Source organism: Oncorhynchus gorbuscha, linkage group LG01 (genome assembly GCF_021184085.1).
Source record: "Oncorhynchus gorbuscha isolate QuinsamMale2020 ecotype Even-year linkage group LG01, OgorEven_v1.0, whole genome shotgun sequence".
In the NCBI taxonomy this organism is placed as follows: domain Eukaryota; kingdom Metazoa; phylum Chordata; class Actinopteri; order Salmoniformes; family Salmonidae; genus Oncorhynchus; species Oncorhynchus gorbuscha.
This window is the reverse complement of record NC_060173.1, coordinates 102716931-102741401: the sequence shown is the minus strand read 5'-3', so window position 1 is coordinate 102741401 and position 24471 is coordinate 102716931. Positions and strand designations below refer to the sequence as shown.

The 24471-nt window shown below is 45.0% G+C and overlaps 1 protein-coding gene across 23 annotated transcripts in view; it reads left to right on the top strand.

The window, feature by feature from the left end:
* The window catches only part of LOC124047616 (CLIP-associating protein 1-B-like), a 131059-nt gene that overhangs the window by 68273 nt on the left and 38315 nt on the right, over window positions 1-24471 (top strand). For 12 of the 23 annotated variants that reach the window (XM_046367946.1, XM_046367966.1, XM_046367982.1 and 9 more), the window contains 14 exons: window positions 12640-12863; window positions 12958-13050; window positions 13196-13341; window positions 15801-15936; window positions 16179-16249; window positions 16359-16418; window positions 16679-16756; window positions 17280-17447; window positions 17998-18044; window positions 18270-18443; window positions 19881-19907; window positions 21120-21227; window positions 22416-22472; window positions 23238-23402. In XM_046367946.1, the coding sequence (XP_046223902.1) occupies window positions 12640-12863; window positions 12958-13050; window positions 13196-13341; window positions 15801-15936; window positions 16179-16249; window positions 16359-16418; window positions 16679-16756; window positions 17280-17447; window positions 17998-18044; window positions 18270-18443; window positions 19881-19907; window positions 21120-21227; window positions 22416-22472; window positions 23238-23402 (1554 nt within the window). The remainder of the gene's footprint in view (window positions 1-12639; window positions 12864-12957; window positions 13051-13195; window positions 13342-15800; window positions 15937-16178; window positions 16250-16358; window positions 16419-16678; window positions 16757-17279; window positions 17448-17997; window positions 18045-18269; window positions 18444-19880; window positions 19908-21119; window positions 21228-22415; window positions 22473-23237; window positions 23403-24471) is intronic. The other 11 variants (XM_046367956.1, XM_046367988.1, XM_046368021.1 and 8 more) reach the window with 3 other exon arrangements.

The following is a 24471-nucleotide window of genomic DNA, read 5'->3' as shown; positions in this document are numbered from 1 at the left end:
CTTCGAGGGTGACTGTTGTCGTTGTTTGCAGAAGGTCCCTGGTTCGCGCCCGGGTATGGGCGAGGGGACGGTTTAAAATTATACTGTTACACTCACCCTGGCAAACATGAAGCCAGTCGCCACTGCCCGTAAAGTATGAGAGATCCCACTGGTACGGTGGCTCCTTAGGGACACACTTTCCCCTCTGTGTGTAAAATATTTTTGCTTTGTTGGCTGTCTTATTACGTAGCAAAGCAGATCAGTTTTAATTAACAGAGCCTTTCAAACACTGTGGAAAGATTGGCTTTTCATCCTACATTCAGTAATCAGAGATATTTCATTTAAAAGCCTGAAGAGCGTAGCTGACTGACCAGGTAGATGATCTTTGACCCTCCTTGACACATGAGCAATCAATGGGAAGAGAGTCTTGAACCTGATCTGCCACTTAAGCCTTTCTATGGTTATTTTACCATGGCAACAGGGAACTCCTCCCATAGCGGGCTGTCAAGGAACGATACCAAGTAAGCGTGAGCTCTCTTTCTCTCCTTTTCCCAACGTTAGATTCACATGGATTTAAATCCTTTAGGGATTATAGGGAAGCAGAACATTGTCAAATGCTTTAGTAATGGTTATTATTATTCAGCGCGCGCGCCTGTGTGTGTGCACATGCGTGTGTCTCAGAGTGAGCGAGGGATGGGGTGGGTGTTTTAACTGAGCGGTCCCTGTTTGCTCTTATAGGCATCAGCATAATGAGAGATCACTAATGACATTGTGCTGAACATTAGCCTAGCCTGAAGCCCTCAGACTTATGTAAACTGCTGACTAGAGTGACAGGCTCACAGACAGACAGACCAGGACAGTGCTGGAGGAATTAGTTGTTGAAAACAGAATGACACTCAGTGCAGCAATGCTCTTCCCCCCAGCCTTAGACGGATCTGGTACCAGGCTATCTCCCCCCAGATCAGCTGGGTACTCAGAACCCCTGGAGCCTGAATCAGGAGAAACTTGCATGGAAGGAACTAAAGAAAATACTTCCATTCTTTCTCACCCTCCAGTTTAGAACGGACATGAGAAAAGCACCGCCTGAGCCTAAGAAATCCACAAAATATAAATCTGTGTCCCAGGGATTACCAGTGCTGCCTGATACGCAGTTAGGATGCTGCAGAATGTGGAGTGAAATGAGGTCTCATCTGCTCTGCAGCCACTTGCGCATGCAGCACACACAGGTTTATTGGGATAAATCTTGTCCTGGATACAGAGCTGAGCAATTTCCACTAGATGGGACAATTTCATAGTTAAAATTGTTCTTATAATATATAATATATGCCATTTAGCAGACGCTTTTATCCAAAGCGACTTACAGTCGTTCTTAAAGGAAAGATCCACCCAAAACCACCAATTCCTATAATTTACTATGTTAAATAACAGTGATATGTGAGAACATTTTTTTGTGAACAAATGATTAATTTTGTCATTATAATAAGGTTGGTAGCAACGTGAAAAACATTGTGGAAATCTGTTGCAGCTCAAGTCGACGACAAAACCCACAATGCAATGCTTTCTCTATTGCTCGCTAGCAAACATAGCTACATACAGTAATACCAAAGTCAATATCAGCATATGAAGTAGCTAGTTAGCTGTGAAATCGCCTCAACAAACTGCACTATCAATTTAGGTGTCTACAATCTCACCATGTTCAAACTGCAGATTGATGTGCCTTGCAGAGTGGATTCTGACATTCTCAACGGCACTATGCAATGCATCCTGGACTGAAGAGGCTGACAAATAGGAGAAATGTGGTGGACCCTCTGTTAAATTACACATTTCTCGAGGTAGGAATATCGCAGAAATATGATCATTGGCTCATTCGGGAGAAGACAACCTCCAGCGTTACGACATTGGCCAGTATTGAAATGTATAATAGATTTTTTCGCAATCTAAAAGGTGTTTTCGCGATCTCACTTCCAATGTCGTGAGAGCAGCTTTATTGCAATGCTACGTCATATCGGGTGCGTGAACGGCAATAGCTCAGATACACCACAAATATTTACATTTACATACATTTACATTTAAGTCATTTAGCAGACGCTCTTATCCAGAGCGACTTACAAATTGGTGCATTCACCTTATGACATCCAGTAGAACAGTCACTTTACAATAGTGCATCTAAATCTTAAAGGGGGGAAAGGATTACTTATCCTATCCTAGGTATTCCTTAAAGAGGTGGGGTTTCAGGTGTCTCCGGAAGGTGGTGATTGACTCCGCTGTCCTAGCGTCGTGAGGGAGTTTGTTCCACCATTGGGGGGCCAGAGCAGCGAACAGTTTTGACTGGGCTGAGCGGGAACTGTACTTCCTCAGTGGTAGGGAGGCGAGCAGGCCAGAGGTGGATGAACGCAGTGCCCTTGTTTGGGTGTAGGGCCTGATCAGAGCCTGGAGGTACTGAAGTGCCGTTCCCCTCACAGCTCCGTAGGCAAGCACCATGGTCTTGTAGCGGATGCGAGCTTCAACTGGAAGCCAGTGGAGAGAGCGGAGAAGCGGGGTGACGTGAGAGAACTTGGGAAGGTTGAACACCAGACGGGCTGCGGCGTTCTGGATGAGTTGTAGGGGTTTAATGGCACAGGCAGGGAGCCCAGCCAACAGCGAGTTGCAGTAATCCAGACGGGAGATGACAAGTGCCTGGATTAGGACCTGCGCCGCTTCCTGTGTGAGGCAGGGTCGTACTCTGCGGATGTTGTAGAGCATGAACCTACAGGAATGGGCCACCGCCTTGATGTTAGTTGAGAACGACAGGGTGTTGTCCAGGATCAGGCCAAGGTTCTTAGCGCTCTGGGAGGAGGACACAATGGAGTTGTCAACCGTGATGGCGAGATCATGGAACGGGCAGTCCTTCCCCGGGAGGAAGAGCAGCTCCGTCTTGCCGAGGTTCAGCTTGAGGTGGTGATCCGTCATCCACACTGATATGTCTGCCAGACATGCAGAGATGCGATTCGCCACCTGGTCATCAAAAGGGGGAAAGGAGAAGATTAATTGTGTGTCGTCTGCATAGCAATGATAGGAGAGACCATGTGAGGTTATGACAGAGCCAAGTGACTTGGTGTATAGCGAGAATAGGAGAGGGCCTAGAACAGAGCCCTGGGGGACACCAGTGGTGAGGAGACAGATTCTCGCCACGCCACCTGGTAGGAGCGACCTCTCAGGTAGGACGCAATCCAAGCGTGGGCCGCGCCGGAGATGCCCAACTCGGAGAGGGTGGAGAGGAGGATCTGATGGTTCGCAGTATCGAAGGCAGCCGATAGGTCTAGAAGGATGAGAGCAGAGGAGAGAGAGTTAGCTTTAGCAGTGCGGAGCGCCTCCGTGATACAGAGAGAGCAGAGTTGAATGACTAGTCTTGAAACCTGACTGATTTGGATCAAGAAGGTCATTCAGAGAATGATAGCGGGAGAGCTGGCCAAGGACGGCACGTTAATATATAATAATAATAATAATAATATAATAATAATATAATATATGCCATTTAGCAGACGCTTTTATCCAAAGCGACTTACAGTCATGTGTGCATACATTCTACGTATGGGTGGTCCCGGGAATCGAACCCACTACCCTGGCGTTACAAGCGCCATGCTCTACCAACTGAGCTACAGAAGGACCACGTTCAAGAGTTTTGGAGAGAAAAGAAAGAAGGGATACTGGTCTGTAGTTGTTGACATCGGAGGGATCGAGTGTAGGTTTTTTTTCAGAAGGGGTGCAACTCTCGCTCTCTTGAAGACGGAAGGGACGTAGCCAGCGGTCAGGGATGAGTTGATGAGCGAGGTGAGGTAAGGGAGAAGTTCTCCGGAAATGGTCTGGAGAAGAGAGGAGGGGATAGGGTCAAGCGGGCAGGTTGTTGGGCGGCCGGCCGTCACAAGACGCGAGATTTCCTCTGGAGAGAGAGGGGAGAAAGAGGTCAGAGCACAGGGTAGGGCAGTGTGAGCAGAGCCAGCGGTGCCGTTTGACTTAGCAAACGAGGATCGGATGTCGTCGGCCTTCTTTTCAAAATGTTTGACGAAGTCATCTGCAGAGAGGGAGGAGGGGGGGAGGGGGAGGAGGATTCAGGAGGGAGGAGAAGGTGGCAAAGAGCTTCCTAGGGTTAGAGGCAGATGCTTGGAATTTAGAGTGGTAGAAAATGGCTTTAGCAGCAGAGGCAGAGGAGGAAAATGTAGAGAGGAGGGAGTGAAAGGATGCCATATCCGCAGGGAGGCGAGTTTTCCTCCATTTCCGCTCGGCTGCCCGGAGCCCTGTTCTGTGAGCTCGCAATGAGTCGTCGAGCCACGGGGCGGGAGGGGAGGACCGAGCCGGCCTGGAGGATAGGGGACAGAGAGTCAAAGGATGCAGAAAGGGAGGAGAGGAGGGTAGAGGAGGCAGAATCAGGAGATAGGTTGGAGAAGGTTTGAGCAGAGGGAAGAGATGATAGGATGGAAGAGGAGAGAGTAGCGGGGGAGAGAGAGCGAAGGTTGGGACGGCGCGATACCATCCGAGTAGGGGCTGTGTGGGAGGTGTTGGATGAGAGCGAGAGGGAAAAGGATACAAGGTAGTGGTCGGAGACTTGGAGGGGAGTTGCAATGAGGTTAGTGGAAGAACAGCATCTAGTAAAGATGAGGTCGAGCGTATTGCCTGCCTTGTGAGTAGGGGGGGGGTGAGAGGGTGAGGTCAAAAGAGGAGAGGAGTGGAAAGGAGGCAGAGAGGAATGAGTCAAAGGTAGACGTGGGGAGGTTAAAGTCGCCCAGCACTGTGAGAGGTGAGCCATCCTCAGGAAAGGAGCTTATCAAGGCATCAAGCTCATTGATGAACTCTCCGAGGGAACCTGGAGGGCGATAAATGATAAGGATGTTGAGCTTAAAAGGGCTGGTAACTGTGACAGCATGGAATTCAAAGGAGGCGATAGACAGATGGGTAAGGGGAGAAAGAGAGAATGACCACTTGGGAGAGATGAGGATCCCGGTGCCACCACCCCGCTGACCAGAAGCTCTCGGGGTGTGCGAGAACACGTGGGCGGACGAAGAGAGAGCAGTAGGAGTAGCAGTGTTGTCTGTGGTGATCCATGTTTCCGTCAGTGCCAAGAAGTCGAGGGACTGGAGGGAGGCATAGGCTGAGATGAACTCTGCCTTGTTGGCCGCAGATCGGCAGTTCCAGAGGCTACCGGAGACCTGGAACTCCACGTGGGTCGTGCGCGCTGGGACCACCAGATTAGGTGGCCGCGGCCACGCGGTGTGGAGCGTTTGTATGGTCTGTGCAGAGAGGAGAGAACAGGGATAGACAGACACATAGTTGACAGGCTACAGAAGAGGCTACGCTAATGCAAAGGAGATTGGAATGACAAGTGGACTACACGTCTCGAATGTTCAGAAAGTTAAGCTTACGTAGCAAGAATCTTATTGACTAAAATCATTAAAATGATACAGTACTGCTGAAGTAGGCTAGCTGGCAGTGGCTGCGTTGTTGACTTTGTAGGCTAGCTGGCAGTGGCTGCGTTGTTGACACTACACTAATCAAGTCGTTCCGTTGAGTGTAATAGTTTCTGCAGTGCTGCTATTCGGGGGCTAGCTGGCTAGCTAGCAGTGTTGTTTACGTTACGTTGCGTTAAAAGAACGACAATAGCTGGCTAGCTAACCTAGAAAATCGCTCTAGACTACACAATTATCTTTGATACAAAGACGGCTATGCAGCTAGCTATGTAGCTAGCTACGATCAAACAAATCAAACCGTTGTACTGTAATGAAATGAAATGAAAATGTGATACTACCTGTGAATGCGACCGGGTTGTTGAGTCCTATTCGGTAGACGTTGGCTAGCTGTTGGCTAGCTGTCGGCTAGCTGTCGGCTAGCTGTTGGCTAGCTGTTGGCTAGCTGTTGGCTAGCTAGCAGAGTCTCCTACGTTAAGGACGACAAATAGCTGGCTAGCTAACCTTGGTAAATTAAGATAATCACTCTAAGACTACACACTCTAAACTACACAATTATCTTGGATACGACGACAGCAAAGACAGCTATGTAGCTAGCTAACACTACACTAATCAAGTCGTTCAGTTGAGTGTAATAGTTACTACAGTGCTGCTAATCGGTGGGCGTTTGCTAGCTGGCTATTTACCCTGGTAAACAATATAACATAGCTCATAAATGCACCAAAACAATATACAAATCAGAATGGGGTAATCTTTCCTTTAATTTAAGGTTAGGCATGTGGTTTTATGTCTTTTTTGACTTTGATTTTTATGACTTTGTGGCTGTGCCAGCTAGTGACGACCCTGCAGAGCTGCCTCCAGTACATGAGTCATCCCAATAAATGCCAACCTGTGCAGCACACAGGGTGCTTCAGCATCTAGTGGACAGATTAGGTAGTGTAGTGTGTATTCTGTTAATGGCATTCTTCCCTAGTGAATTTTTATGGTGGTTTTGTTAGTAAGTGTTTGTCCTTATAGTAATCCTGAAACCGCAATAATGACCCTTGGTGATATTCCATATACTGAGAAATGCATTAAGTTACTGTTCTGTTCCTGTTCCCCAGAGATACTCTCCATCCATCCATCCACCCATCCATTTTTTGTTTCTCTGTTCTCTCCCTGATCTTTGAGTTTGGCAGTGCAGTGCATCATTTCAGTAACATTCCTGAAGCCTGAGTACTGACCTATATCAGTTCTGCTGTGCTGTCACGTATGTCTTCTTTTCTCTTCCATGTACTTGTCTAGCTCTAGCTAGCAGTTTCATACATAATATTGCTTTATAGAGCAACTCTAGCAGCAGTCAGAAAGCGGTCAATGGCAGTCCTGCAGTGTTGGGGAGGTTTTAGTTGGAGAGAGAATCTGTGGCGGTTGGGGGACACTTGAACTGTTAAACTTCCTGAAGGATGTAGACTACAGTCAGACAACTTCCTGTGAACCAGATAGAGCCATACAATGATGTGAATGTCTCTATGGGGCAGAAAATGCTATTTCACTTTCACCAGCAGAGGGTGCCAGAGAGGACAACTTCTCCATGACATCGCCCATATTATTCCTCCTCTATCATCAAGGACAAGTCACTGATAGTCTTACCTGTCTTTCCCTACCAATCCTCCATACTAGAGGTTGACCGATTAATCGGAGTGGCCGATTAATTAGGGCTGATTTCAAGTTGTCAAAACAATCGGAAATCGGTATTTTTGGACACCGATTTAATTTAAATTTTTATTTTTTTAACACCTTTATTTAACTAGGCAAGTCAGTTAAGAACACATTCTTATTTTCAATGACGGCCTAGGAACGGTGGGTTAACTGCCTTGTTCAGGGGCAGAACAACAGATTTTTTTACCTCGTCAGCTCGGGGATTCAATCTTGCATCCTTATGGTTAACTAGTCCAACGCTCTGACCACATGCCTTACATTGCACTCCACGAGGAGCCTGCCTGTTACGCGAATGCAGTAAGAAGCCAAGGTAATTTGCTAGCTAGCATTAAACTTATCTTATAAAAACAATCAATCAATCATAATCACGAGTTATAACTACACATGGTTGATGATATTACTAGTTTATCTAGCGTCTCCTGCATTGCATATAATCGATGCGGCGAAAAAGGACTGTCGTTGCTCCAACGTGTACCTAACCATAAACATCAATGCCTTTCTTAAAATCAATACACAAGTATATATTTTTAAACCTGCATATTTAGCCAAAATAAATCCAGGTTAGCAGGTAATATTAACCCGGTGAAATTGTGTAACTTCTCTTCCGTTCATTGCACGCAGAGTCAGGGTATATGCAACAGTTTGGGCCGCCTGGCTCGTTGCGAACTAATTTACCAGAATTGTACGTAATTATGACATAACATTGAAGGTTGTGCAATGTAACAAGAATATTTAGACTTAGGGATGCCACCCATTAGATAAAATACTGAACGGTTCCGTATTTCACTGAACTAATAAACCTCTTCTTTTTGAGATGATAGTTTCCGGATTTGACCATATTAATGACGTCAGGCTCGTATGTCTGTGTGTTATGTTATAATTAAAGTCTATGATTTGATAGAGCAGACTGATTGAGCGATGGTAGGCACCAGCAGGCTCGAAAGCATTCATTCAAACAGCACTTTCGTGCGTTTTGCCCTTGCTCTGCATGGGTAACGCTGCTTTGAGGGTGGCTGTTGTCGATATGTCCCTGATTCGAGCCCAGGTAGGGGCGAGGAGAGGGACGGAAGCTATCCTGTTACACTGGCAATACTAAAGTGCTTATAAGAACATCCAATAGTCAAAGGGATATGGAATACAAATCGTATAGCGAGAAATAGTCCTATAATTCCTATAATAACTACAATCTAAAACTTCTTACCTGGGAATATTGAAGACTCATGTTAAAAGGAACCACCAGCTTTCATGTGTTCTCATGTTCTGAGCAAGGAACTTAAACGTTAGCTTTCTTACATGGCACATATTGCACTTTTACTTTCTTCTCCAACACTTTGTTTTTGCATTATTTAAACCAAATTGAACATGTTTCATTATTTATTTAAGGCTAAATTGATTTTATTGATGTATTATATTAAGTTCAAATAAGTGTTCATTCAGTATTGTTGTAATTGTCATTATTACAAATAAAGAAATAAAAATTAATCGGTATTGACTTTTTTTGGTCCTCCAATAATCCGTATCGGCGCTGAAAAATCATAATCGGTCAACCTCTACTCCACACAGTCATTGACCAGTGTCCAAGACTTTGAGCATTCAGCTCAAGAAATAGGTCATATAATGCATAGTCACATAGTAGCCTACATGTAGAACAGGACAGTCCAGCTTACAGTAATCATATCACTAGGCAGAGCAGGCTGAGGGCAGAGCAGGCTGAGGGCAGAGCAGGCTGAGGGCAGAGCAGGCTGAGGGCAGAGCAGGCTGAGGGCAGAGCAGGCTGAGGGCAGAGCAGGCTGAGGGCAGAGCAGGCTGTGGGCAGAGCAGGCTGAGGGCAGAGCAGGCTGAGGGCAGAGCAGGCTGAGGGCAGAGCAGGCTGAGGGCAGAGCAGTCTGAGGGCAGAGCAGGCTGAAGGCAGAGTAGGCAGGATGTGATGGAGTTAGATGATGATGTGGATTACTAACACGACCCCTCTGCCACAGGCTACAGACACACAGCAAACGACCTAACTACTGCCCCCAGGGAGGACGTGGGTGTGTGTGTGTCCGTCCATCCGCCCGCTATGTTAATGGCTCCCTATGTGTGTATAAATCAGCTCAAGACATTTTTGTGTCAGTGTTTGATTAAGTGCTGCTGTAACTGCTGCAATCAATAAACTGAAGGTAAATAGTCTCCGTTTAGAGATTGTATTTGGGAGGGTTCTCTGAACAATATCATGGAGTTTGTCTCAGGGTATTCTTTCAGTGCTCTAAGACCATAGATGTAGAACAGTTCTATCTATCTTGTTCTAACTATGTCTGAAACTCTCCATGTCATTTAACGATCAGGGAAAAACTGATTTGAAGTTGTTCAATTAATGAGATGGATGCTGTTGAATAAAGTTGACATTTCCTCCTAGTAAAGGATTGAGCCATCCCACATGCTGCAGTCTCCTCCCTGTGTCTCTGGTACCCTGATGCTGCTAGCCTCAGTGCAAAGCAAATGGAACGTGTGCCGTCAGTAAGATAGATGCTGTTGGATGAGCCTTTTCACATGCATTTCACAGGCTGCAGTCCCGTCTCTGTTTCTTTGGTACAATAATGCTAACCTCAGTCATCACTGAGACTGTAGTCTCACAGTGATAATGCTACCTCAGGCATCACTGAGACTGTAGTCTCACAGTGATAATGCTAACCTCAGTCATCACTGAGACTGTTGTCTCACAGTGATAATGCAAACCTCAGTCATCACTGAGACTGTTGTCTCACAGTGATAATGCTAACCTCAGTCATCACTGAGACTGTTGTCTCACAGTGATAATGCTAACCTCAGTCATCACTGAGACTGTTGTCTCACAGTGATAATGCTAACCTCAGTCATCACTGAGACGGTAGTCTCATAATGATAATGCTAACCTCAGTCATCACTGAGACTGTTGTCTCACAGTGATAATGCTAACCTCAGTCATCACTGAGACTGTTGTCTCACAGTGGTAATGCTAACCTCAGTCATCACTGAGACTGTTGTCTCACAGTGATAATGCTAACCTCAGTCATCACTGAGACTGTTGTCTCACAGTGATAATGCTAACCTCAGTCATCACTGAGACTGTTGTCTCACAGTGATAATGCTAACCTCAGTCATCACTGAGACTGTTGTCTCACAGTGATAATGCTAACCTCAGTCATCACTGAGACTGTTGTCTCACAGTGATAATGCTAACCTCAGTCATCACTGAGACTGTTGTCTCACAGTGATAATGCTAACCTCAGTCATCACTGTATTGACTGTTGTCTCACAGTGATAATGCTAACATCAGTCATCACTGAGACTGTTGTCTCACAGTGATAATGCTAACCTCAGTCATCACTGAGACTGTAGTCTCACAGTGATAATGCTAACCTCAGTCATCACTGAGACTGTTGTCTCACAGTGATAATGCTAGCCTCAGTCATCACTGAGACTGTAGTCTCACAGTGATAATGCTAGCCTCAGTCATCACTGAGACTGTAGTCTCACAGTGATAATGCTAGCCTCTGTCATCACTGAGACTGTTGTCTCACAGTGATAATGCTAACCTCAGTCATCACTGAGACTGTAGTCTCACAGTGATAATGCTAACCTCAGTCACACTGAGACTGTAGTCTCACAGTGATAATGCTAACCTCAGTCATCACTGAGACTGTAGTCTCACAGTGATAATGCTAGCCCCCACACGCCACACCTAAATAACTAACACTACACTAGAGAGCTAAGGGGCCATAACTTTACTCTCGATCAGTGTAATAAAGCACTGCTGTGTGAGTATGCATACGAACATGAGAGGGATGTTTTCTAAAACCAGTATGTGCTTTATGTTTTCTTGTATATAAACTAAGGGTAGATGGATGCTAGAGCAGGGAGACTCCAGGCAAACTATGTATAATATCAGCAGCTTGCATGAGGCAAAGCATAATTGATTTTATGCTTTTGTTATGTTGGAACAAAGGCTTTCTTAACTGGGTGGGTGAGCTAGTGACGGTTTTCACTGAGATAGTTTGACAGCATGCTAGACAGGCTCCAGGGGAAAATGAAGCCAACACAATGTTGAGGTATGCTAGTGTTAAAGTGTGACGTGCCGTAAAAATAGGAATGAATTTACAGACGTATTCATACATATGAATATGCGTAATGCAGTGTAAGTAACAGTAGTGGGACTATAAACTGTGTTTTTTTATCCTGGGCCAATGACCACCGGGCTAGGTTCCTTTTGTTGTTTCCTCCAGCAACACCCTGAATAAACAATGATTGATCAGAGGTGACATCACAGGTGCTGGCCCCTCCCCTCCCTCTGTGGTGGACAACCAATGTCCCTAAGGACATGTCACACCAGGCTGGCAATGCAGGAACTGCCAGCATCCTCCTGCTACACACACACGCACACACACACACACCACTGTGTTTGACAGCTAACCCTTGGACAGAAGGGTTTAAGGGGGAAGCTGGTCTAGCACTGTCATCACAGAGCTGCACAAGCACCCTCACAAAGGCACGCGTCACACAGACACACACACACACACACTGCTGATGCAGAAGCGTGGTGAGGAAATACTTTAAAGCGCGTGCTATAGATCATGATGCTGAGGAAGCTGGTGTGTAAGAAGATCTGTGCCTGTAAGAACCAGATGCTATTTATAATATATTCTCTTTACGTGGTGTGTCTCTCTGTTCCTCTCACACTACCTACCGACATCTCTCCCTATGTTTTTTTCCTCCTCTCTTTTCCCCAATTGATCTGCCTTTCTCAAATTCTTCTCTCTCTCGCTCTCTCTCTCTTAGTAGATATATACTGGTTTGATGGTAATTACAGGTTAGCAGTCTGGTGGAGGAATGGAGTGTTGTGAGGAGGATGAGTGGGGGAAGACAGCTGTGAACGGGGCGTTTCTCTCCGTGTGCCTGCCTGTTGCTTTGTTTATGGAGATATCGGTCTGGTTGTCTGAATGGTGACTTGTTTTGCTGTCTTTCATAATTACCACTAACGTTACTATGGTGTTTGGGACACAACCTTTGAACAGGCTTTGATTCGCTATTTTTATTGTATGAATCCCTCCTAAGAAAAACATTTTTTTATGGTGTGCAGTTTGTCTTCCCGCTGAGGAGTACATTACTGTTCTCTCACGTAGCTTTCTGGGAAATAATGTTGGCTCCAGGCATCTCTCCAGGATCATATTTTCTCTTCGTTCATAACCCCTCATGTAAACCGGAAAACTGTAGAAGTGACAGAACGGATTGTATTCATGTAACAGTGACAATCCAGATGAAATGAGCTAGCTACACCCAGCATGGCAGATGGGTGTGTTACAACACCCACACACTCACCCCAAACAACAGGGTCGAGCTCAGTAGACAGGAAACAGAAGTGAAATTGGAACATACTAGGCTAGTTGTCCAATATAAAATGCTTGTTTTTGTTTCCTTAAGGTGTGTCCTAATGAACATGGTGGTCACCAATGCAGAAATGATATAACTTAAAACTGGACTAACGCCACTCCTCTCCTCTCTCCCCTGGCAGATAAGAACTTTGATGATGAGGACTCTGTGGATGGGGGCCGGTCCTACTCCTCCGCATCGTCCTCCAAGGCGCCCCCCAGTGGGAGGAGGACTGTAGCTGCAGCTTCTGTCCGCAGGCCCAGCTCTGCCACCGGACCCGGTAAGATCTCTGCTAAAGATGCTGCTGCAGGAGCAGTAGATGAGGACGACTTCATCAAGGCTTTTGAAGAGGTTCCTACTATCCAGGTAACATGCACAGATAGGGGTTATGTGTGTGTGTGTTTACAGTATAAATTGCTATCAACCCCAGTATGACTCCTGTCTTTCCTCTCCTCTCCAGATCCACTCCAACAGAGAGATGGAGGACAACCTCTCCAAGGTCCGGGAGGTTCTGTCTGACGACAAAAACGACTGGGAGCACCGAGTCATCGCTGTAAGGACCACAATCACTAATGATCAATGTCTGCATGACCATCTCAGCACCTTGTACTGTATATTCTGGCTTTGTTGACAGTAGTAGCCTATAAACAGTCAGAAACGACTGTTGTAGCGTAAACGTTTGTGTTTCCTCTGTCTAGCTGAAGAAGGTGCGTTCTCTGCTCCTGGCTGGAGCGCTGGAGTATGAGAGTTTCCCTCAGCAGCTTCGTCTGCTGGAGGCCCCTCTGAAGCTGTCGGCTAAAGACCTGAGGTCCCAGGTGGTACGAGAGGCCTGCATCACACTGGGGTAAGGACCTGCAGACACGCAAACCAGCTTTCAACCTCTCTCTTCCACTTCTATGCCAAGTAGAGTTATCTACACTGTTGAGTTAACCATCTGTTCCAAAATCTGCTATCTCAGAGTGGTTGAGTAAGGCTGACCAGAGGCAGTGGTTACATATGTAGCAACTCTGGGAAATGCCACAGTAAAGTGTTGACATTAAAGGGAGGGAAGCTCCTCGTCCCACCTGGCCCAGTTTGTAAATCAACCTGATCTTTAAATGTGTATCTTGGTCGATCGATTCATCGGAATGGCCAATTAATTAGGGCCGATTTCAAGTTTTCATAACAATCGGAAATACATTTTATTTAACTAGGCAAGTCAGTTAGGAACACATACTTATTTACAGTGACGGCCTAGGAACTGTGGGCTAACTTCCCTGTTCAGGGGCAGAATGACAGATTTTCACCTTGTCAGCTCAGGGGTCCCAATCTTGCAACCGCACAGTCCAGCGCTCTAACCATTGCACTCCACGAGTAGCCTGCCTGTTACACGAATGCAGTAGAAGCCAAGGTAAATTGCTAGCTAGTATTAAACTTATCTTATTAAAACTATCAATCATAATCACTAGTTATAACTACTAATCCAGTTTAGCAGGCAATATTAACCAGGTGAAATTGTGTCATTTCTCTTGCGTTCATTGCATGCAGAGTCAGGGTATATGCAACAGTTTGGGCCGCCTGGCTCATTGCGAACTAATTTGCCAGAATGTTACGTAATTATGACATACATTGAAGGTTGTGCAATGTAACAAGAATATTTAGACTTAGGAATGCCACTCGTTATATAAAATTCCCGAACGGTTCCGTATTTCACTGAAATATTAAACGTTTTGTTTTCGAAATGATAGTTTCCGGATTGGATCATATTAATGACCAAAGGCTCGTATTTCTGTAGACTTAGGTATGCCACTCGTTATATAAATTTCCCGAAAGGTTCCGTATTTCACTGAAATATTAAACGTTTTGTTTTCGAAATGATAGTTTCCGGATTGGATCATATTAATGACCAAAGGCTCGTATTTCTATAAATACTATATTAACTACAACCTAAAACCTCTTACCTTGGAATATTGAAGCCTCATGTTAAAAGGAACCACCAACGTTCATATGTTCTCATGTTCTGCGCAAGGAACTTAAACGTTATCTTTTTTACATGGCACATATTTTACATGGCACACATTTTTACATGGCACATTATCAAGAAGCTGATTAAACAGCATGATCATTACTTACAAATGTGCAACTTGTGCTGGTGACAATAAAAGGCCACTCTAAAATGTGCAGTTTTGTCACACAACACAATGACACAGATGTCTCAAATTGAGGGAGTGTGCAATTAGCATACAGACTGCAGGAATGCCCACCAGAGCAATTGCCAGAGAATGTAATGTTAATTTCTCTACCATAAGCCACCTCCAATCAAATCAAATCAAATGTATTTATATAGCCCTTCGTACATCAGCTGATATCTCAAAGTGCTGTACAGAAACCCAGCCTAAAACCCCAAACAGCAAGCAATGCAGGTGTAGAAGCACGGTGGCTAGGAAAAACTCCCTAGAAAGGCCAAAACCTAGGAAGAAACCTAGAGAGGAACCAGGCTATGTGGCCAGTCCTCTTCTGGCTGTGCCGGGTGGAGATTATAACAGAACATGGCCAAGATATTAAAATGTTCATAAATGACCAGCATGGTCGAATAATAATAAGGCAGAACAGTTGAAACTGGAGCAGCAGCACAGTCAGGTGGACTGGGGACAGCAAGGAGTCATCATGTCAGGTAGTCCTGGGGCACGGTCCTAGGGCTCAGGTCCTCCGAGAGAGAGAAAGAAAGAGAGAATTAGAGAGAGCATATGTGGGGTGGCCAGTCCTCTTCTGGCTGTGCCGGGTGGAAATTATAACAGAACATGGCCAAGATGTTCAAATGTTCATAAATGACCATATTGCCAATGAATTTGGCAATATGTCCAACCAGCCTAACAACCACAGATCACGTGCAACCACGCCTGCCCAGGATCTCCACATCCGGCTTCTTCACCTGCGGGATCTTCAGAGGAGGGCGGGTTTGCTGAGAAATATTTCTGTCTGTAATAAAGCCCTTTTGTAGAGAAAAACTAATTCTGATTGGCTGGGCCTGGCTCCCAAGTGGGTAGGCCTATGCCCTCCCAGGTCCACCCAATCAGAATTAGTTTTTTGCGCTCCTGCCCAGTCATGTGAAATCCATAGATTAGGACCTAATGAATTTATTTCAATTGTCTGATTTCCTTATATGAACTGTAACTGTAATCTTTGAAATTGTTGCATGTTGCGTTTATATTATTGTTCAGTATAAGTTCCAGTACGTTAAATCAAATGTTTCTGAGGAGATTTAACATCTTTGATTGATATTGGTTTGCTGTATGTGTTCAATCTCTCCCCTCCCCTCTTCAGATACTTGTCCACGCTAATGGGCAACAAGTTTGACCACTGTGCAGAGACCCTGATGCCCACACTGCTCAACCTGGTGCCCAACAGTGCCAAGGTGATGGCCACGTCTGGCATGGCAGCCATACGTCTCATCCTCAGGGTGAGTACTGCACACAAACTGTATATGCAGACATTCATATACCGTACGTCAGGGGTTGAATCACATTGGATGAATGGGATTCATGCATTAGCTACTGTGTCAAACAGAAAATTAATTATTTCCTGATGTATTTATTACTCAGTATAACTGATATCTGGTTGTGAAATGTGTTGTTAAGACACTGGGAGGTGGAAAATAACCTGTATCTGAAGACCTCTGGGACCTCCTCCTCTTTCTTCCAGCACACACACTACTCACGTCTCATCCCAATCATCACTAGTAACTGCACGTCCAAATCAGTGGCAGTCAGACGGTAAAGACTCAAAGATCCTCTGTGAAATCATTTGGTATGAACATCTTCTGTCTTTCCCTGAGGTTTCCCTTATAAATGTGTTAACTCTCATCATGTCTCCTCTCTCCAGGCGCAGTTATGAGTTCTTAGAGCTGTTATTACTGGAGTGGCAGACACACACACTGGAGAGGTAAACACACACACCGGAGAGGTAAACACACACACCGGAGAGGTAAACACACACACAGGAGAGGTAAACACACACACTGGAGAGGTAAACACACACACCGGAGAGGTAAACACACACACTGGAGAGGTAAACACACACACTGGAGAGGTAAACACACACACTGGAGAGGTAAACACACACACTCTCTGTTGGTGTAGTTTTGGTTTCCTGGCTGCTGTACCTGAAGTTGCCTCTGTCATGTTTGCCTACTACCCCACCAGGCACGTGGCTATTCTGACGGAGACCATCAAGAAAGGGATCCATGATGCCGACTCAGAGGCCAGGTCCGTGGCCAGAAAGTAAGTTCTTTTTTATGGTTGTTTATTTGGTAAATTTGTCTGAATTTGTCCTCAGTAAAACAAAGAATTGGTCTTTGCAGTTTGTAAAAAGTAATATATTGCTTTATGATTTCATGACTGACAGTATGGATAACAATATGGAGTAAAATGACATCTCTCTGTGTCTCCTATTTTACTACGAATATAAATTCCTCCGGGCATTGTCTCATACAGTATGTAACTTTCCCTCCGGTGACCTATCAGAGGTATGTGGGTCGCAGGTAGCTTAGTGGCTAGAGCATTGGGCCAGTAACTGAAAGGTCGCTGGTTCAAATCCCAGAGCCAACAAGGCTCTGTCGATGTGCCCTTGAGCAAGGCACTTAACCCTAATTGCTCCTGGTAGTCGCTCTTGATAAGTTTGTCTGCTAAATGACTAAAATGTAAACGTTTTAGAAAATGTGTGCTGACAGTTCTGTTCATTTACTGATATGAGGGGCTGTGACCTCAAACCTTCTCCACCCCCTCCTTCCTCCCTCGCCCATAGGTGTTATTGGGGTTTCCATGGCCACTACAGCAGGGAAGCGGAGCATCTTTTCCAGGCCCTGGAGTCGACCTATCAGAAGGCTCTCCAGTCACACCTGAAAAGTTCTGACAGCGTTGTGTCCCTCCCCCAATCAGACCGCTCATCCTCCTCCTCTCAGGAGAGCCTCAAGTAGGATACCTCTCCCTCTATCCTTCCCTCATCCCTGTTTACTTTCATCCCTTCATCCATCCACCCCTCCTTCCCTCCCCAAGTCAGACTGCTCATCTTCCTCCTTTCAGAAGAGCATCAAGACACCACTCCATCCCTTACTTTCCCCTTCCCCCCATCCCTTCCTCTCTCTTTATCCCTTCATATGATTGATGATGATGTGGAAAAATGTATCATTGATTTGAACACACCACTAATGGATCTGTCTGCCTCATGGACACACTGAGGTAGATTGTATCGGTTGATCCAGTTTAACGACTGGAGAGAGTGAGCTAATCTTCCTCTTCATCCTCATTGTCAGCAGGGTCTGAGCCCTGAACTGGTGTCCAGACCTTTATCTTTTATAATGTCACTGGCAGTTTGAATCATCATTTTCCGTACATCGTCCGAGGGTTCTGAGCCCTGGCCTATGACATCGTTTTGTCTTGTTTTTGGTAGTGTGAAGTATAGGGATACTGAGCTGTTAATAACTCCAATAACTCCATAATGGTGTGTCCTTCCCTCTACTCAGCCGGCCCCTGTCTGTCAAGGGTGTCATAGGAGGCGGCATGACAAGGGGTAAGAGTACTAGCTGCTACAGTATTCATTTCTCAACACATCTTGCTTATTTCATGCCTCCTCTTTCTATTTGTGGGTTATGTCAGGTGTCTCTTGCAAATCCGATTATAATGTTGTCCTCTGTGAGACTAAATACAGACAAATGAATTGTATAATGTGTTGGTATGATATGTTGATATTTCAACCTCTCCCGTTCTCCCCCTCTCCCTGTCTCCCCGATGGCAGGGAAGATGGTGAGTTCCAGGGTGAACTCTAACCCCGGCGGTTCTCTTCAGCGTTCCCGTAGTGACGTCGATGTGAACGCTGCGGCCAGCGCCAAATCCTGTCTGGTCACCGTGCCCTCCGCTTCTCCCTTCAGCTCAGCCGCTACTCTGCCCCCAGGCTCCTACGCCTCTTTAGGTAAATCAGACACACACTAGGAATGGACATTTATAATTACTTTATTATTCTAATGATATCATGATATTTCTTTGGATATCCAGATAGTCGAAATACATGTTTACATTTGTTTTTAAATGGAGTGCTCTTCTGGTTTCAGCGGGTGGGGGAGGGGCGGGAGAAGAGCAGAGGCCGGTGTGGGTGACAGTCAGTGTGTGGCACGGATGGAGAGAGAGAGACACAAAGTAGTCAAACCGACTTACGCTATTCAGTTCTGGAAGAGTCATTTCTCAAAGTTACCACCATGTCTTAATTACATTATTCTGTAGAAATTAAAATCTGAAAAACACTGGTGTGTAGATATGAATTCATGTGAGGGTTGTAAATAAGACATCATTAAGCTGTATAGAAACATGAAACAGACAACTAGGCCAAAATGTGCAGATAGACAGGCTCCAAAGTTTTGTATGTAAACTAATTAAACTAAAGATGTCAAATGGCTGCCTATAATCACTCTGATTTGACAACTGACCATTATATAAATATTCAAGTCCTTGATAAATAATGATGAAAAACTCTCCACGTACCTCCCAAATTTGGCCAATTTGATACTGAGGAGTCCTGCAATCCAGCTGCTGTCCCTCTGTTCTTTCCCTAACGCGTCCCTGTGGAGTGTACTGCTTACTATCCATTACTAATGAGACGTCTTTCTCCCACCCACCCACCTCTCCCTCTCACTCTCTCTCTCCCTCTCACTCTCCCTCTCCCTCTTTTTCTCTCTCTCTCTCTCTCTCTCTCTCTCTCTCTCTCTCTCTCTCTCTCTCTCTCTCTCTCTCTCTCTCTCTCTCTCTCTCTCTCTCTCTCTCCCCCTCTCCCTCTCACTCTCCCTCTCTCTCTTGCTCTATTTCTCTATCTATCTCTCTCTCTCTCTTTCTCTCCCTCTCTCCCTCTCTCACTCTCCCTCTCTCTCTTGCTCTATTTCTCTCTCTCTCTCCCCTATCTCTCCCCCTATCTATCTATCTATCTATCTATCTATCTATCTATCTATCTATCTATCTATCTATCTATCTATCTATCTATCTATCTATCTATCTATCTATCTATCTATCTATCTATCTATCTATCTATCTATCTATCTATCTATCTATCTATCTATCTCTCTCTCTCTCTCTCTCTCTCTCTCTCTCTCTCTCTCTCTCTCTCTCTCTCTCTCTCTCTCTCTCTCTCTCTCTCTCTCTCTCTCTCTCTCTCTCTCTCTCTCTCTCTCTCTCTCTCTCTCTCTCTGTCTCTCTCTCTCTCTCTCTCTCTCTCTCTCTCTCTCTCTCTCTCTCTCTCTCTCTCTCTCTCTCTCTCTCTCTCTCTCTCTCTCTCTCTCTCTCTCTCCTGGCTAACTGGTACTAATGTTTAATTCTATAACTCTCTTCACCCGCCGCCCCCGCTTTGATTTATGCCCAAAAGATGGCACACCTGGTAAAATTAATATGGGTAAGATCTGTGTGTGTCTGCGTTTGTGTGTCTGCGTCTGTCGGGGACAGTCAAATGTTCGGCTGAGCCCCCCCCTTTTACATTTAGTTTATTAGGGATTAGCGAAGGGAAAGCACTCTGTTTTATGTATGTAAAGGTGAATGTTGCATGCAGTGAAACTCACCCACCCTTTGGTCTCTGCCTGTGTGTAAGTGGTCTGTGTTAAGAGGTCAGAGGTCGCTGAGGTTTAGTGTTGCCTGCCTTTCAAGGTGCTCCTCTACCTCTTGGTACTCTTCTAATTATCTAGATATCACTTATAGACTTTGTTGTTCGTTTAAAGAAAGGCCTTTCCCGATCCTGTAATGTAATGCACTCTCTGACTGAGTAGGACCTCGCTTATCAAACATCTTCCAATGAATATAAGGTCACTGCTTCTACCCACATTCTATTAAACAGTGTGTGAAGGCTGGTAATAAGACTCGTTGTTGGCCGAGGCAGGGTTTCCCCATGGGTGCATGTTTTGTTTTTGTCCCAGCACGACACAGCTGATTCAAATAACCAACTCATCATCAAGCTTTGACTATTTGAATCAGCTGGGTAGTGCTGGGACAAAAACAAAACATGCACCCTGGGGGGCGCCAGGACCGACTTGAGGAAACCCTGGGCTAAGGTGTAGAGCCAGGTCCCAGCTGTTGTGGAAAGAGATATTCTCAATGTGTGGTGGTTGTGAGTGCATGTGTGTCTGTGTATCTAAAATTGGAGAGGTTTGCTGGAAAAATGTAAGAATACCTTTTTGATAATACAGTCGAAAACTAGCAGACATCTGAACGCCCCAATCTCTTTCTCAGCATCAGTCAATGTGCTGTCCCAGCTCTTAGGAACATTACTTGGCTGGATTGCAAATATGACAATGCCATTTTTTTTGTGATTTTTCAAATAAACTGAAGAGTAGTTTAACATACTGTAAAGAATGTTGTTGTCTTGATGTTGCTTTAGACAAACGTTTCCCAGATCCAATGCATTTCTTTGTGGGAATGTGTAGAAATATTCAGTATGTTTGTCTGTGTTTCAGAACCCCCCCACATCCAGATCTATTGTCCCCGTCTGTTTAAAGCAGTTTCTTTGTTTTGTGTTGTGGTGAACTGTGGTGCACAACTGCTTGGATACAGTATCATTTGTAGTGTAGTGGCTTCAACTCTCTTACTAACTCCCTGTGTGTTTTGTTTTCTACAGGTCGTGTGCGTACGAGGAGGACAAGCGCTTGCAGTGCCGTCGGAGCCAGCGCTACTGTGACTGACAGCAGGGGGCGCAGCCGAGCCAAAATGGTATCCCAGTCCCAGCGTGAGTACACACACACACACACACACACACACACACACACACACACACACACACACACACACACACACACACACACACACACACACACACACACACACACACACACACACACACACACACACACACACACACACACACTGTCAGCAAAAGAACCCAAGACCGATTTCATTCCCTCACAGCACACTGTCTGAACTCAGGGAAGCGGTCCACAATGTCATCTCCAGTCTCTCATTATCATGTAAACCCCCAGTTTGACCTTTATCCTGTCTGCTGTGAGCTCATACTACATCTTCAGTTTATATACAGTACCAGTCAAAAGTTTCTACACACCTACTCATTCAAGGGTTTTCTTTATTTTTACTATTTTCTATATTATATAATAATAGTGAATACATCAAAACAATGAAATAATACACATGGAATCATGTAGTAATCAAAAAAGTGTTGAACAAATCAAAATATATTTGAGATTCTTCAAAGTAGCCGTCCTTTGCCTTGATGTGACAGCTTTGCACACTCTTGGCATTCTCTTAACCAGCTTCACCTAGAAACTTTTCCAACTGTCTTGAAGGAATTCCCACATATGCTGAGCACTTGTTGGCTGCTTTTCCTTCACTCAGTCCAACTCATATACTAGGTTCTCTTCAGTTTATATACAATTTATTTTTATTTAACTAGACAAGTCCGTTAAGAACAAATTATTATTTACAATGACGGCCTAGGAACAGTGGGTTAACTGCCTTGTTAAGGGGCAGAACGGCAGATTTTTACCTTGTCAGCTCGGGGATTCGATCTAGCAACCTATCGGTTACTGGTCCAACACTCTAACCACTAGGCTACCTGCCGCCCCAAAATACTAGGTTCTCTTCAGTTTATATACTAGGTTCTCTTAATTTCTCTCGTCAGTCTGTGTGATGTTTTACCTCATACATTTTACATCCTGAAGGAACTTTGAGCGCCTGTTAGTAGTGCACCCTTTCACAAGACGTGTGTGTGGTTTTCTCTCTCCCTCTGTCCCTCTCTCTCTCTGAAGCCTCGATGAGGGGCTTCAATGATATGTGCATGTGTAACATGACATCGACAGATAACATCTGGCCCAGTGCATGCTGGGCTAACACTACTCTCTGTCACATTTGACCCTTTTATTTTCACGTCCTGTTCTGCCGCTTGCTACCATAACAACCACAGGATCCAGATCTGCTAACCCCACTGGCGGTGGTAAGGCCCGGACTTCATCCAATCAGAGTAAAGAATCCAGTTCTTAGTCCCATCCCTTCCTCCTGTGCAGTTCTCTGCATGTCAATCAATTCATTATTTTATGGTCCATTCAACTCAAGTGCATGTTTATTATTTTAGTATCACAAGTGTTTTGATTGGTACATTTTGTTGTCAATTGTTGATTGTTGTCTGTGTTCTCTGAACTGTTTTCATTGTTGATGCCGTTGTTGTTGTAATCACTGGTTGGTTTTCCCACAGCCCAGTTAGACCCTGGATTCAACCCATCTTGTTTGTCCTGAAACTGTTTATATGTCCCTCCCTATCTATCTCATCAAAGCTGAAATCCAATATCTATGTTAGGATAGAAAGAGAATGTTATTGGTCCCGTTACCTCAGGTGTTGGTTTGACATTCTGTGGATTATTCCCCTCCAAATCACCAAGGCACTGTAAACACACAGAGATATGTGCTCAGTTGGTGTGGCTCTAGTAAAGCCAAAGTTGTGGGTTCAATTCCCACTGGAATCACATGCACATTATGCACTTAGATAAGTGTCTGCTAAGAGTTGTATATGATTATTTTATTACTACAATAAGTGACATTTGCCATTAGAAACATTTAAGTAATGACATATTCTCCCAGAAAGAATGAGATAGAAAATGAGGGAATTCAGCTTTGAGCCGTGACAGAACCTTCCCAGCATGCCATGAAGAGGTGCGTCGCTCTGCTCGCTGTGACCCATCGTATCGTTTCACTCTCTGCCTGTGACTCCTGTGCGTTGTCCTTCCTGCAGCTGGAAGTCGCTCCAGTTCCCCTGGAAAGCTTCTGGGCCACTCGTCTGGGTACGGGAGGATCAGCAGGCCCCCCTCAGCCTCCAGCACCCCTGCAGACAAGAGGAGCAAGGTCCCCCGCAGCCAGGGCTGCAGTAGAGATTCCTCTCCCAGCCGACTGGGACTAGGTAATGGACCTTTTACATGTCCTCACAACTTCAGCATTGTGCATGGAAACACAAAATAAATCATGTATTCACTCTATACGAGGAAAAATAGATTTGTAATTTGCTAGCAACGCACATAGTAACTAAGTAACTGCCTAAATGAACAGTGTATTACCTACACACTGGATACACATACATGACAGACAGCACATGTATGCTGATCAATAGGATACCACACACATGCTGTCGAGGGCCATGTATGTGTCAAAACATGCCGGTGATATGCCCAAAGTCATCATTGTGCACTCCTATCAATCTAGTGATATCCTTATATACAGTACACCAAGTGTGTCCTTTGAAGCTCAGATACACTATCTTGGTTTTCCCGGTCATAAACACAAAACAAGGAAACACAATAAACACAAAAGATAAGCCTTGAATGCAAGGATACCCACATAGTAACGTTATGACGCACCAATGGACCCTTTGAACTCAAACGTGGGCAGCAGGTAGCCTTACGGTTAAGAGCGTTGGGCAGTAACCGAAAGGTCACTGGTTTGAATCTCTGAGCCGACTAGGTGAATAATCTGTCGACGTGCCCTTGAGCAAGGCACTCTGGATAAGAGCTTCTGCTAAATGACTAAAATGTAAATACTGAATGGCAAAATACTGAATAACAAAATACTGAATTGTAAAATACTGAATATCAAAATGCTGTATGGTAAAACACTGAATAACAAAATACTGAATGTGAAAAGGCAAGGTCCCTTGGAAAAAGGGGTGAATGGTAAGCGCCTGTCTTTCATCTTCTATGGACTGTAGCTGTCTCGCAGGGTTAGCAGTTAAGAAGAAAACAATGTTTTGGGAGGGGTCTCTCATCCAAGCATGTCACATCATTGGGGTGGCCCCTCTTTCAGGATGAGCCTCTGTAGGTCAAGCTCTGTCATCAGCAGCCCAGCTTATGTCCTTCCTTCCAGTCAGACTGAGTCACTGTGTCACGATCGTCGTAAGAACACTCGGACCAAAGCGCAGCGTGAAATCGGTTTGACATTTTTTATTATAAGTGAACCGCACAACAAAACAATAAACG